Source organism: Vigna umbellata, chromosome 4, assembly GCF_029865625.1.
Source record: "Vigna umbellata cultivar VRB3 chromosome 4, Vumbellata_1.0, whole genome shotgun sequence".
NCBI lineage: Eukaryota > Viridiplantae > Streptophyta > Magnoliopsida > Fabales > Fabaceae > Vigna > Vigna umbellata.
The window spans coordinates 47,405,558-47,420,315 of record NC_142168.1 but is presented as its reverse complement, the minus strand read 5'-3'; the positions used below and the strand labels follow the sequence as shown (position 1 = coordinate 47,420,315).

At 33.7% G+C, this 14,758-nt stretch overlaps 1 protein-coding gene and 1 pseudogene across 1 annotated transcript; both read left to right on the top strand.

Annotated features, from left to right (window-relative positions):
- Positions 1 to 1,946: 1,946 nt before the first annotated feature.
- On the top strand, positions 1,947 to 2,867 carry LOC148200415 (uncharacterized; annotated as a pseudogene).
- A 1,131-nt stretch (positions 2,868 to 3,998) lies between these two features.
- LOC124845641 (isopentenyl-diphosphate delta-isomerase) lies at positions 3,999 to 14,013 on the top strand. Its single transcript, XM_047322767.2, has 7 exons — positions 3,999 to 4,162; positions 4,712 to 4,967; positions 5,501 to 5,828; positions 12,573 to 12,657; positions 12,792 to 12,878; positions 12,978 to 13,220; positions 13,737 to 14,013. Exons 2-7 carry the CDS (start codon positions 4,789 to 4,791, stop codon positions 13,811 to 13,813), a joined length of 999 nt encoding a protein of 332 aa, XP_047178723.1. The 5' UTR covers positions 3,999 to 4,162; positions 4,712 to 4,788; the 3' UTR covers positions 13,814 to 14,013.
- Positions 14,014 to 14,758: the final 745 nt, after the last annotated feature.

Genomic DNA, 14,758 nt, shown 5'->3' with positions numbered 1-14,758 from the left:
ATCAACAACAATGGGTATGTGATATTCCAAAAGTAGATGGTCTTAATACCACTTTTGTTTTCTCTCCTGATGAGGATAAAGAGAAAATAAAACCCTAATACATTACGTAATGTTACCTTCTCTCGAGGGGACAATAACCCATTTCGTAACTTATGTAAATCATATTCCAGATTTTAATAATTCCAATTCAACCTATCATCAAATCTGAATATTACTTTAGGATATGTATACAACAATATTTTTATGATAATTATGCCCTTAGTTATAAACATAATATTAGCATACCACTTTATAATTTTAACTAATCAGATAATGGCCCTAACACATTTAAATAATATATGTTACCTAAAAACTCCAACAAGTAGGTGTCATTAGGATGTGTGATGGGGTTTTTCGCCAAAGAAGTAGGGGTTAGAGAGGAAGAAGAGGGTTTAAACTAACACATGGTCACCTTGTGAAGCTATTAACATTGATTTAACGAAAAAGACCACATTAACTCTATTTAAAAACTATAAGTACTTAATTGAGTAAAAAAACTATAGGGACAAAAGAGAGTATTGGAGTTTTTTACTCTTTTATCTTAGTAAGAGTGATTCTCCTAAGTTCTTGAGTGATTCAAGAACCCTTGGTTATATTAAAAGACTTTCCATCCTTTGTGTGTTGCCTCCTTTAGAAAGAGAGACTCTTTCCTTCCATTTTCATTGTCACTTTGTTTTTCTTTCTTCTCCCAAATTATAGAACTCGATTCTATCTAGTTTATCTCGTAGTCATAACTTTTGTTTTTTGTGTCCAAATAAGTCTTTCTTAAGCCAAAATTGAACTTCAGAACATGAGTTTTCACCTTGTTTTGGAAACACCTCAATTAGAGTTCTGTAACTCAAGATATCAATATTTCTAAAATTCTGTCAATCTTTTCTCTAGCTTTCCCAAATTTTCTTTAAGCCCTAAAAATCGTAAATCGATCTTTATGCAAATGGGGTTTACATCATTTGGTATTCAAAGCTTTGGTTTAAGGGTTTGAACGTCAAATTGGAAACACCCTTCTTTATTTCTATTTTTACCTTTTTTTTCATATTGTTTGTGTTTGTACTGAATCACTGCAAAAGTTAGGTCCTTGTGAAAATTTTAAAAAAATTTAGCAGTATTATATAAACAAAAATAGGTTGAATGATTCATGCTTTTGAGTAATTTGTAATATATTGGTGTTATTGAAGGATTGTTGTTAATTCTTTGGTTTACCAATTTTCTTTTACTCCTTTGCTATTGTGATTTGTTAGCTTAGTCTTTTTCTAGCCTTCTTTGTCTACCTAGCCTTATTGTGCACATATTAAGGGATTGTTTTTTTTTTTTTACCATAATCTCTTGAATTTCGTAAGAACCCAAGGAGAATTTGAATGGTAAAAGGCAAGAGAGTTTCATTATAGTATAAGTTAATCTATTAAGTGTAAACACTTAAGTGTGTGAGAAAATTTTCAAACACCAGATATATATATATATATATATATATATATATATATATTGTTCTTATTACCTTGATCTATTTGTTAATCATGACAGAATGGAATGATATTTGGATGCAAATTGTTACATTATCTCAACATTTTGAGAGGTTGATGAAGCAATAACAAGATGAGTTCCATGATAGGTTAGATCAACTAGAGAATAGAACCCCACCAAGAAAAGGAAGGCCAAATAGGAATGAAGGAAGAATAGAAGGAGTAAAATTGAATGTGCCACCTTTCAAGGGTAGGAATGATCCTGAAGCTTACTTGGAGTGGGAGCTCAAAATCGAGCATGTATTTTCTTGAAATAATTATAGTGAGGAGCAAAAGGTAAGGCTTGCAACAGGTTAATTTTCTGAATATGCTTTAATTTGCTGAAACAAGTTAGAGAGAGAAGATTATAGATGAGGAGCATATGGTGGACACTTGGGCTGAAACGAAAAGGTCATGAGGAAGTGGTATGTACCTTCTAACTTCCATAGGGACTTAAAATTGAAACTTTGAGAGATTATCTTAAGGAAGCAAAGGAATGGAAGAGTATTATAAGGAGATGGATATTCTTATCATCCAAGCCAAAATTGAAGAAGATCCTAAGGTAACTATGACTCATTTCCTTAATGGATTAAATCATAATATTAGAGACATTGTTGAGTTGTAGGAGTTTGTGGAGATGAAGGATCTTTTGCGTAAGACTATACATGTAGAACAACAAATTAAAAGAAAGAGTTCTACCAATTTTAATTCTTCAAACTGGAGAGATAAAGAAAAAAAAAAGATGGCGTTGCCTCTTCTAGCAATGTAACGCTACCCAACCAAGGAAAAACACCTCAAAAGAAACTTGAACATCCACCAAAGAGGACTAGAGAAGTGAAATGTTTTAAATGTTTGGGCATGGGACATTATGCTTATGAGTGTCCTACAAAGAATATATCGTTCTTCTTAAGGATAATGGGGAGTAGGTAAGTCAATTTAATGATAGTGGTGGAGAGGAAAAGGAAAGTGATGGAGAATTGAAAGCTAATGAGGGAGAGTTGTACATGATTAGGAGAATGTTGGGAAGTCAAGTTAAGGTCGTGGATGCATCTCAAAGGGAGAACATTTTTCATATAAGATGTTCAATTAATGGTAATGTATCATTGGTAATCATTGATGGAGGTAGTTGTACTAATGTGGTCAATTCAAGATTAGTGTCAAAGATGAACATAGACACTAAACCACATCCCAGGCTATACAAACTTCAATGGCTTAGTGAAGGAGAAGAAGTCTGAGTGAAACACACATGTGGAAGTCTCTTTCTCCATTGTGAAATATCATGATAAGGTCTTATGTGATGTGGTTCCCATTAGTTTTGTCAAAATGGACTAGAACCCGCGGACCAACCCGACCCACCATGGGTTCAAGCTGGGTTAGGTTTGAAAAAAATGAATTTGTTTTATACAGGTCAATTTTCAACCCGACTTACCTGGGTTAATGTGGTCAAAATGAGTTGTAGTCCGGGAGCCAACCCGGCCCACCACGGATTTGAGCTGGGTTGGATTTGAAAAAAGTATAATTTTTTTATGCGGGTTAATTTTTAACCTGGTTCACGCGGGTTGAACTTGTTGTCAGCTAGATTGGTTCATCAACCCACCTAATTTAATTTAATCATTTATTATTTTGTGTTTCAATATTATTAGTTAGTATTTTTTTTATTACATTATAGATGAGATAAAAAAAATGTTTCAAGAGAGAAAAATATTATAGATTTATGCATTCAAGACTCTAATATTATAGATGGATAAATAATAAAAATATTATCAATATTAAAATCTTATTTGTTCCCCTTTTGTGCTTGTTTTTGGATTACACTTGGATTGCATGATATTTGTTTTTTTTAAAATTGTTTTGGAGTTTAATATCATTTTAGAGTGAAATTTATTTAAATTTAAAATAAAAAATTATAATTTTTTTATTTTAAAAAAACCTTATAATTAAGTGAGTAAACTCGTTTAACCCACCAATCCGTGGTAGATTGAGTCGAATTCGAATTTTTTCAGCTTGCTAATAAGTGAGCCGGTTTGGATTGACTCACTAAGTGACCAATCCGTGATTAACCATGTCAGGTTGAACCGGTAATTTGAACTTTTATCTAAATATTTTAAGAAGGAATAAATGATTAATTTGATTCTCACACGTAAAACAATGTTAATTAAAGATTTAAAGTAATAAAATATTTAATTTAGTCTTTGAATATATAAAGAGCCATATTGTTAATTTTATGACACTTGCCGTCATAAAATCATAATTTTAAAATTAATCCAGCAGGAAATTAGATTATTTTATTATGGCGTTATTCTACCATAAATTATTTTTTTACATATTTAAGAACTAAATCAATTTATTTTACTATTTTAAAAAAATTAAATTTATAACCCTTCAAAAATTCAAGAACCAAATTGTGTACATTTTTAAAAACAAAAGAGGAAATAAAATGTGTAATAATTTAGCTAACGAAATTTCCTATCAAGTGGTGCAACAATGCGTCGTACCATCGTTAGTTTCCTCTTTTTGCTTTGCAGACTTCACTAACCCCTCTCAGCTCGCACCCTCCGTCTCAGCCACTGACCGCCTCCATCTCGCCGCCTCCGCATCCGCAGGCGCGACAGCCGCCGACAGCCGTTGTAAGAATTTTGCCTTTACGTCGTTGACTTGATCGTAGTTGTTGATGCGACCAGAATTTCATAAAAGAAAGATATTTTGGAGGATTCCTCTTCATACTTGTTTGGGCTGCAGCTTATTGGTTTTGTTGATTTTAATTTTCTTTTTGGGTTTGATTAAATGGGTTTGCTGATTTTGTGTTTGTTTGAGTTTTAGTGTTCCTAACTTCATGGAGGGGGTGTTTTGAGTTGCATCACCTTAGTGAGATGTATATGGGTTCTTGAGATGTTTCATCTCTCCTTTTGAAATTTCCATTTTTTTTCTAATTAGTAGGGTGAGTTTATTATTATGGGTTTCTTATTTCTATTGTAGGTTCATAATTTTGATACCCTGTGAGTTCTGAGTAAGTTATTTGGAATTTTTTAGTTCTAATCTCATTGCCATGGTTGTAGTCTTCTTTGCATTTGTCTATGTAAACAACGCTCTCAAGTCTTTCCCATTTCATTGTGTGTGAAATTATGAATTGATTACATTTTAAGTATTGATTTTTATTTATATTCATTAAAATATAGGTAAGTTTTCACTGATAATCTGTCAACTAAGCACAAACGGGGTGGGCTAGGCTTTCCAACCATTGGAAGTTCCAACAATGGCAGGCATAGCTATAGTTCTAGATCTGTGGAGGAAAAACCAAAACTCGAGCTTCGGATTGCACTCTTCTCACGCCTTTCAGTCTTCTGGTGCCTTTTTCTCCGCGTCTGCTGCTGCTACTGCTGCTGCAGCGTCTGTTGCTGCGGGGACTGGTTTTGCCTCAAGGGCTTTGTTTGGGTATGCTCCGCTTCCATTTTTCTACACTTGCATTTATCTTGGTGTTCTAGGGATGATGCTTTGTCGTGTTATAGGATTTTGATCTAGGATAGGATAGGATACACAATCCGACAAAATAGTTTAGGTGTTACTTTTGAAGACTTGGGTTTGGTTGGGGATTACTGTATTGTGTACAGAGAGAGAGAGAGAGAGAGAGAGAGAGAGAGAGAGAGAGACAGACAGATAGACAGAAAATGGGTATATAAGGAGGGAGGGCGCCCAAATGAAAGGGGATAATTATTCTGAGGTTTTGGGTAGTGATTTTGAGTAGAGGCTGGCTCTTCTCATAATCCAAATCTTTGTATGTTTTTCTTGCTTAGTGGCTCTTCCATATTTGTAAAAAGATTAATTTTATCCATAGTTATTTATGGTTTCTCTGTTGGATTTCTCTAATCATATAGAGGACTTTTCTTCCGATCAGTGATGCGTATCAGTATTAGTTTATCTATTTCTTTTGTTTAATATCTTGGTTCCTATCATTATTTTATTTTCAGGTCTTCAGTTGCATATTGTGATGCTGGTGCAGCATTATCTGAAGACTACATTTCTAGTATACAAAGTTCTTTTAAAAAGAATTACCAATATGATGCACTAAGATATAGTACCAAGCAGTATAATGTGGAACTTAAACCGCTCTTTTCTGCTTTTGAATTGAGGACATTTGCAATGACTTCCATAAGGTCGTTCTTGTTGTTCTATTTACCTCTTTTGGAGCCCCGTGCGGAAATGGAAGATGATGAGGATTTCTTGGAGGAGGATCAAGAGCACCCTGTTGATCTGGTTGTTCCCTTAAAAAAATCAGTGAAGCAAATCATACGTGAGGTGAGATTTATCTTGTTTTTTCTTTCTTTCATGGTTCTATAAAATTTATATATTGGAATATACAAACAATCTATGAAATTGATATGAGTGATTTGTTATTTAGTTTTAGTGACAACTCTTTTAAGCTTCTAGTGGCAATGCTGTTAAGCTGCTACATCCAGCTTGTATTCAGAACCCCATATCTAATTTTTGAGTAGATTGTCTTCATTTCATACACTTCGATAAACATGTTAATTGAGTGGGATAGCTGTTTCTATTTGGTTATTTTTGTTTTTGACAGTCATATTCATTCTTGGGTCATACTTAATGTAGGGTGATAACCATATTGTTGAATATAGTGAAAACTATGTTTGAGATTAATCTTCCTTATGTTGAATATACACATAAGGTACTCTATTTATAATAAAAGAAATATGGGTTAAAACCAAAATACAAATAAAAAATAATAACAAATTAGCTAAAGATAAAAGATAAATATAAAATATCTAACTCCCCCTCAAGTTGGTGCATACAAATCGTATGTACTAAGCTTGTTACTAATATAATCAATAAAGACTTAGTAAAAATATATTCTTCTGCACTCTAGTGACACCAAATTGTTAGTGATTTGCAAAGACGACATAGAAGATGAAATACCAACCAAGAAGACTCCCTCTAAGCAACAAATCTGGGAAGTTGCTCCATATAAATATCTTCTTGCAAATCGCTGTAAAAGAACGCATTGTTGACATCTGGTTGATAAAGAGGCCATTGTTGGAGAGCCACTACGGTTATAAATAAACTAACAAAAGTCATCTTTGCCACTAGAGAAAAAACATATATGGACGGGTCAAACACATCTCGGTGATAGAAGAGAGGTTAGAAGAGACAGTAGCGAAAGAAGTCATGGACGAACCGGAGAGAAAAATCCTAAAAAACATGAAGAATAATATTGGATAGCTATGGACAACTGCGAAACTTCAACTATGATGACTTTGACAAAAGAGGATTACCGATAGTAGTGGACGACAACAACACCGGTAGCGGTGGTAGACAATGGTGTTCTCGGCAGCACTGCTGGCAACGGCGGGTGTAGTGGCAAAGGCGACAAATTTTTTTTTCTCAAAAAGAATCTTAGGCTCTAGATACCATGTTGAATATAGTGAAAACTACATATGAGATTAATCTCCCTTGTGTTGAATATACACATAGGGTACTCTATTTATAATAAAAAAAATATGGGCTAAGCCCAAAATACAAATAAAGAATAATAACAAATTAACTAAAGATAAAAGATAAAGATAATATATTTAACACATATTGAAAATAGATCTACAAATATATGGAAGACCTTTTAATGGGAAAATATTGGATATGGTGATCTATGCATGTGAGATTATGAAATCGTTTAGTGGGAAGACCTTTTGTGAATAGATATACTAATTGATGCCTAGATGGAACATAAGAAGTACTAATAAGACCTCTATCCAATTTCTCTTTAATAAAGTGTCGATCCATCTCTGTGTGTTTGGTCCTATCATGTTGAACTAGATTGTGAGCCATGCTATTAGTTGACTTGTTATCACAATAAAGAATCATAGGCTCTTCATATGCCACTTTAAGATCATTTAGATAAATTCTCAACCATAACAATTAATACACTCCATTTGCCATAGCTTAAAATTCAGCCTCAGCACTAGACCTTGAAACAACACTTTTGTTTCTTACTTCTCCTAGTTACCAAATTTCCACTCAAGAACATGCAATATCTTGAGGTGGATTTCCTATCTTTGATAAGCCCTTCATAATCTGTATCATACACTTCCATTTTTTATTTTTCGTTTCTCTTGTACAATAATCCCCTTCGTGGACTTTTCTTCAAATATTGATGGATTTTGTCTACAGCTTATAAATGTCTCTCCCTTGGATCATGTATGAACTGACTAACTATACTTACAACAAATGCTATGTTAGGTTTGGTATGAGCTAAGTAAATGAGCTTCTCAACAAGTCTTTGATATTGGCCTTTATTCATAGTAGAATTGCCTTCATCACTCCGAATCTATGGTTTTGTTCTATAAGAACTCCATTGGTTTTACATTCTATCTTACCTATTTCTTTAAGAAGACAAAAACCATACTTTCTTTGGGAGATAAAGATGCCTTTCTTTGAATAAGCAACTTCTATCTCAAGGAAGTACTTTAATTTTCTTAGATATTTCAAACTAAGCAACAAGCTTTTCTTTCAAGATTTGTTTTTCATGTTGGCATATCATCAGCATAGACCAAGAGTAGAGTAAGTTTGCTTTTTATGGAATGTTTAATGAACAAGGTATGGTCACCGTGACTTTGTTGATACTCCATGGAGATCATAACTTGAGTGAGTCAACCAAACCAAGCACATAATGGATACTTGAGCTTGCACAAGGCTTTCTTCAACCTACATACTTTATTCCCTTTTTCAATAGACCTAAAACCTAGAGGAATTTCTATGTAGACTTGTTCTAATTGTCCATACCAAAAAGTGTTTTTTCACATGAAATTGTTGCAATTCCCAACCAAAATAAGCTTGCCAATGAGAGAATGGTTATAGGGTTAAGTATGTTTTTAGTCCTTGTATTTACATGCGAAATTAGAATTTGTCCCTCTCTCAAAGTTTATATAAAATTCATCCCTAGACTTTAGTAACGCATAGGATACGTCATCCAGAACCAACGACATTAACTTTTAGGGTATTGATAGGTTCAATGGTAAAGTCTATACTAGGAGAAAAATATAATAGGATGTAGTTATAACCTCTGATGGTTATAACTGTTAAAAACAATAATAGCTAATATTTTCCAACCAAGAGAGGGAGGTGAATTGGTTTCACAAAATTTTGATCTTCTTAAAATAATTGTTAAGATGCTCATTCTTTAGACGTTTTCAAACCATCAAAGAAACACAAGATTGATGAAAGAAGAAGAAAAGAACACGCCAATTTTATATTGGTTTAATTCAACTTGAATCTACATCCAATTTTCTTCCAAGCAACTTGAGCTTGCAAGATTTCCACTATAATGGCAAAGTTCACAGAATTACAAGTACACCTTAATAATTCTGGACCCTAAGATTATCGCCTACACAGTGAAGAGAGTTTAAAGAATGGAAAAATGCAAAAAGTAAATGGAATGAATACACCTGGAGTGTAGATGTTATAGATCAGTCTTATGTCAAGCAAGAATCTCTAGAATCAAATTCATTTTGATAACTTCTTGATGAATTTCTCAAAGACCCAACTCTTCCTCTCTTCAAGAACTCAAGAAATACTTCTTTCTCACAATACCAGCTCTTAGATTTAAAACTTTAATACCTTTGGAATGAGAAGAAGACTTGTTTTTAAAGGGAAAACATCTTTCTGATGTTATTAATCGATTATGGAAATAACCTAATCGATTAATATCATTCAGATTTGAATTCTGAAGTTTGATTCTGTTTTAATCTATTATATAAGTATGTTAATCAATTAAGACAGTTCAAATGACAGTTATGTATTTCAAAACAAATTTTTTGGGTGCCAAAGATGCTCTTAATTGATTATACATTGATTAATTTGTTTCCAAGAGGATTTAAGCTTGACTTACTATCTATTCTTGACTCAACTTTACTCATCTAGATTTTGTTAAACATTTGGACATCATCAAAAACTTGATCAACAATCTTCCCCTCTCAAAAATCTGTCCTTTTTTTGTGATGGCCAACCTGCATTTACAATTCAAATACCTTTCTCCCCCTTTGGGTATTAGCAAAAATAGGGAGTTGGACAAATACCATGAGACATAAAGACAGAAAAATAGATCATAACAAGTTAACCATAATATCAAAGTTAATTGTTTAGCAGGTCATAACAGAGCATAGCAGATGAAACTTAAACATAATAGAACAGAGCAATAAAAAGAACATGACCAGAAGTTCTAAGGTGAATCCTAAAGTATAGCAGGACAATAACAGCAATACAGCTAAAGTTCTAAAGTGAATCCTATGACATAGTAGGGAAAGAGCATCTAGTATTCATCAGTAGTTTCCTCTTCCTCTTGCTCATCTTCCTCTTCTTCTTGACCAGCATCAGGATCCAGATCTTCACTGCCACCACCAATATTGTGTTCTTTGAGTTGTTGTTGGATGCTTGCGATTTCCTTAACTAATGGATCGAATTGGTCCATATAGGTGGAATGGTTGGAGACAAGCCTGGTCAATTACTTTAGCACACATTTTTCAAAATTGTTCTTTGGTCTTACAGCAGGTGAAGCGTGGGACTTGTCAACATTGATTGGATCAACATATTCTCCTTGGTCAGCATTAGGTTCATCTTTGAATGCCCATCCATCTTCTCTTTTTCCAAGGCCTGTGTGATGAAAGGCAGCCTTTTCAATCTTATTAGTGTTATTGTAACCCGTGGATACTTCATCAGTGAGACTGAAATGGTAAAATTCAAACACTTTGGAGAGAAAAACAACATAAGGTAAGCTAGCCATAGGTGGCCTCGTAGTTTTTATAATGGTGTCACTTACCACCTCAGCCCAGTCAGTGTGCATGTGTCCTTTGAGTGCCTGAATGAGAAAAATGTTTTCTATGGTTAGTTGAGCACAGTTGTTCGCCCTGGGAATCAGAATCCACACCAGAACAAGTGCTAGCTGTCTGTCATCCCTTTCCATGCCACCAGCCTTAAAAGAGTGTAGTCTCTGAGTTCATCAGTGTATCTTAAGCAGGCTTGAAAAATCTCTAATCTATTAAGTCCAGGAAAGCCCATGTGGGATTTTTCACCATCCAGCCGAAACCCGACAATGGAAGTTCAAACATCATCATCAAGTTCGATGTCAACCCCTTTTACTCTAGATGTGATGATTCCATTCACTACTTTCACATTTCCTTATGCTTTAAACTATAAGCCCATTTACATCCTACTGCCTTTTTATCCAGTGGTCTGTTTACAATTTCCCATGTTTTGTTCTTTTCCAAGGTACTCATGTCTTTGTGGCCTGAACCCAATTCTCATAGATGAGAGAAAGATGCAGAAAAAATAGAGAACGGGGCAAAATTACATAGATGAGAGAAAAGGGAGAGTGCCTTGGGGAGAAAGAGAATAAGGAGGTAGTGATTTTTGTTTGCAGAAGGATAAAAGTGCAGTGGTAGTTTTCTAAAAGATAAAAAGAGGGCAGTGTTTTTTGTTTCTGCTAGAGGAACATTGGTAGTTTTAGGTGAAAAAGGTGTGATAACTTTTTGTTTATTCCAATAGGAAGAGTGGTAATTTTACGTGGAAAAAGGGGGGAGGAGGGGTAGTAACTTTTGGTTATTTATGAAAAGAAGAGCATGACTTTCATTTTTCAGGTCCAAAGAGCTGCAGGGGTCTTTGACAGCAGACGGAAAAAAGAAATTGGGCTTTGCGCTTACCTTAGGTTTTTCTGGGGCTGAATCAGATTGGATAGTCGCAAACCCAACCAGCTCAGAATAGTAAAACTGGCTCATAAGCCACACCCATGAGAGTCACGATCTTCAATAATGATCCAATACGATCCACCAAAATCGTGGACGCATAAATCTTACATTGCAGAACACAATATTTACTACATGGCTCACTGGGCTAGTTAAGTTTATTAATTTATTTGTTGGTCTTTTTATAAATGAGCTCACGCAAATAGACTTTTAGGTTAGATAAGAATTTTAAATAGGTCATACTTGTAACAGGTAAATAGGCCAATGAGGCCTTGGTTGAGGCGAGGATGCCTCAGTGAAAGCCATGCCAATGATGCTCCAATTGAGGTTTAGTTGAGGATGTCTTAACGAAATCCAAGTCAAGGATGCCCCATCCAAGACCAACCTAAAATTGCCCTAATTGTGGGCTTGACCAAAGCGACACTTTGCAGATAGAGTAAAAATTAACTTAGTCGAAACTATCATAAAATTGTCTTGACCAAACAATTTTTTTTGATGAACATTGGTTTTGAATATTTTGAAGTGTATACATCTCGAGCATGGAACTAGACATTAATGGTCTTCTGATAGTGGGTGGCATGATAGGTCCAACAAACAACGAATTTTGTTAAGATAGGCTTTAGAGAGTTTGATACCATTTCAAGAAGTGAACTTTAAGTCTAACTCGATCTTATAAAACTGGCTTATGAGGTGAGGTTTACACCTACTTATATATTGTCAATCTATCTTATCTCTAGTTGATGTGGGATCTTTCACAGTTTCATAGTGGCTTGATATGCTCAATAGACCTTGTTAGGATCAAGCACTAACTACTAGGCCAAAAGCTACAAGTGATAGTCAAAGTGCACGCTCTACTAAAGAGCATATTAGTTCAAGCACCACAATTTGATTATGACTTGGCCCATCTTGCCAATGTCACGGGATAACTGATGCAACTTAGAACAATCTAATTGAGCTATTGGGATTTGAACTCGTGACCTTGTCTTTAATATCAACTTAAAAAGTGAACTTTAAACTTAATTTAAATTCACAAAACTGACTTTTGATGTGAGGTTCATATATACTTATATATTATAATTTGATCTTATTTATAACCAACGTGGGATCTTTGATGAATTAGATTTGGATATTTCGATGTTTTGCACACCGCTACATTAGTTTTTTTCCCCTTTTATTTAGTAATGACTAAAATTACCTGGTAAATTAGTTTGACTTTCATAATTTTTGCTCTTCTAAGTGTGCATTGACATATTTAAAGCTTATTATTTTAAATGTGTCTTGGGTGCCATAACAGTCAACCGTTGTGACCACTAGAAGGATCTTAGAAAGAATTGCTGTTCATTATGTTTCACAAAGAATGGCATGGAAGCTTCTTAAAGGTATGCTGATAAAACAGTTAATGTTTACTACAGGCAAAATCAACTAGTGTTTTAGTAGTGAGAGATGGCTGTTTTATATTCTGAGCCCTCCAATAGATCTTAAATGTATTTGGCTTTTCGGATTTCTTGAACAGATATCCCTAGATCAGCAACTCGCAAGGCTGGAAGGAACATGCCCACTGTGGTTTACTTCTATTGTGTGAGCAGAACAACATTCAGAGGTCAAATCAATCCATGAATAATACCTGATCGTTATGAGATTTCCTGAGCTTTTGATTTCATCAATTAACTTGTGATGACTTTCTTTTTGTTTTGTACAGGACACATGCTTGGAGTTGCAGCATCATGGCTTGTCCAAGTTGGCATTGATTTATATAGATTCTTTTCCTCGGCATTCAAGGTGCAGAAAGAGGATAATGATGTTGATAAAACTAATGAAGTTGGAGTTCTTGGACAGAAGATTTTCATCACTACAGTTAGATGTACTTCATCTTTAATTTTTGCTTCCATAGGAGCAGGAATCGGTGCAACCCTTGTTCGTCCATCGCTGGGTCAATGGATTGGTAAAATTGTTGCCTTACTTGGATTTTGCAATTTAAGGTCTAATTTGGATAAACTTTTCTAATTTAAATAAACTTTTCTTATAAATTAAATTTAACTTTTAAATAAATTAATTTATAATTCCCTCATTTGGGTCTCTTTAAATGAATTTCTCCAAAAGTACCTATAAGAAGGAAGGAAAAATTATTTCACCCCCATAAGTTTGTTTATTTGTATATGCTCTACCTTAATAGCTAATTTAAAGGTTGATTTTTAACTCATGCATACCCACATATCTCTCTCTCTATATATGCTTGTGGAAAAGTTTATCTAGAACAACTCTTCATTACTTGAAAAATTGTTTAACTTAAACTTTAGCCAATTTAACATGTAACAGACATTTATTTTATTTTACTTTCTAATTTTCTTCTACTGGTTGAAAAACTTATCTGTGCTGAAAAAATTATATAAACAAAATCTTGAGTTGATTCTTGCTTGTTTCACTTCAATACGCTTAAGGGTGTCTTCTTTATCTTCAGGATGTGCTGCTGGTGATTTGGCTGGCCCTATTATTGTAGCATTTTGTGCTGACCAATTATTTCAAGTGAAACTTTGAAATGTGGTTATATTTTCTGACAGATTTTTTACCCTTTTCAAATAACTGGGGTATGTTATGAATTTTGCTGTATTTGTTAGCCATATTTGATTGAGCCATTAGGATTTGGTGAACCTGCTTTTTAGCTCAAAGCATACTAACATTTTTCAGTCATGATAGATAATTCGTTATTGTTTCAATATAATACGTTTTCCAAGCTATTTTGTTAATGCATTTCGTAATTTGTTTGAAACTTGTTTATTTCTGTTCATGGGTATTCCCCACATTAACGAGTAAACATAATATGCAAAGTGCTTAGTTATTGGTACTGGTTCACTTGGTTGTAGGAAATTGCATTTTGCTCTATTCTTTTGGTCACAATTTTCCTTTTGCTTCACTTTAGTAATTCTTCAAGAATGTTGATAGCAATCAGAAATGAATTTTTGGAAGTGATTACGTTGCTATTTAATATAGGTATATATATATATATATATATATATATATATATATATATAAATTTTCTTCAAAAATTAATATTTTTCATATCTCTGAGTGGTAGCATGTTATATTTTGTCTAGAGTGTTGAGCAGTGTTTTAAGTATATTTCGTCACTTGCATTGATGTGACGTATCTTATGATTAAAAAATTATTGTCTAAAAATATATATTTAAGGTTTAATGTCGCAATAGGTCTCTATTTTCGTCAAAAATCTTAAATAGAATCTTTTTTTTCGTCTCAATTGGATTCTTATTTTTATAAAATTGAATCAAATAGGACATTTCTGTCAAATTGATCAGACGGTGTTAAGGAAGGTGATATGTGGCACGTTGACGGTATAGTTTTAATTTACGTGGCATTAGAAAGGTGTGTGAAGTGTAATTTTTTAATTTTTGAATTAAAAAATAGAGTGCACATTAGGAAAATAAAATTTAAGTAAGGATAAAGTTGAGAAATCAAATTAAATTA

What these genes read in the sequence shown, in the direction of transcription:
- LOC124845641 (XM_047322767.2), top strand. Translation starts at nt 4,789, where the DNA reads ATGGCAGGCATAGCTATAGTTCTAGATCTGTGGAGGAAAAACCAAAAC. An exon ending in GGCATGGAAGCTTCTTAAAG is followed by an intron (nt 12,658 to 12,791) that starts GTATGCTGATAA and finishes TTTCTTGAACAG; the next exon opens with ATATCCCTAGATCAGCAACT. An exon ending in GAGCAGAACAACATTCAGAG is followed by an intron (nt 12,879 to 12,977) that starts GTCAAATCAATC and finishes TGTTTTGTACAG; the next exon opens with GACACATGCTTGGAGTTGCA.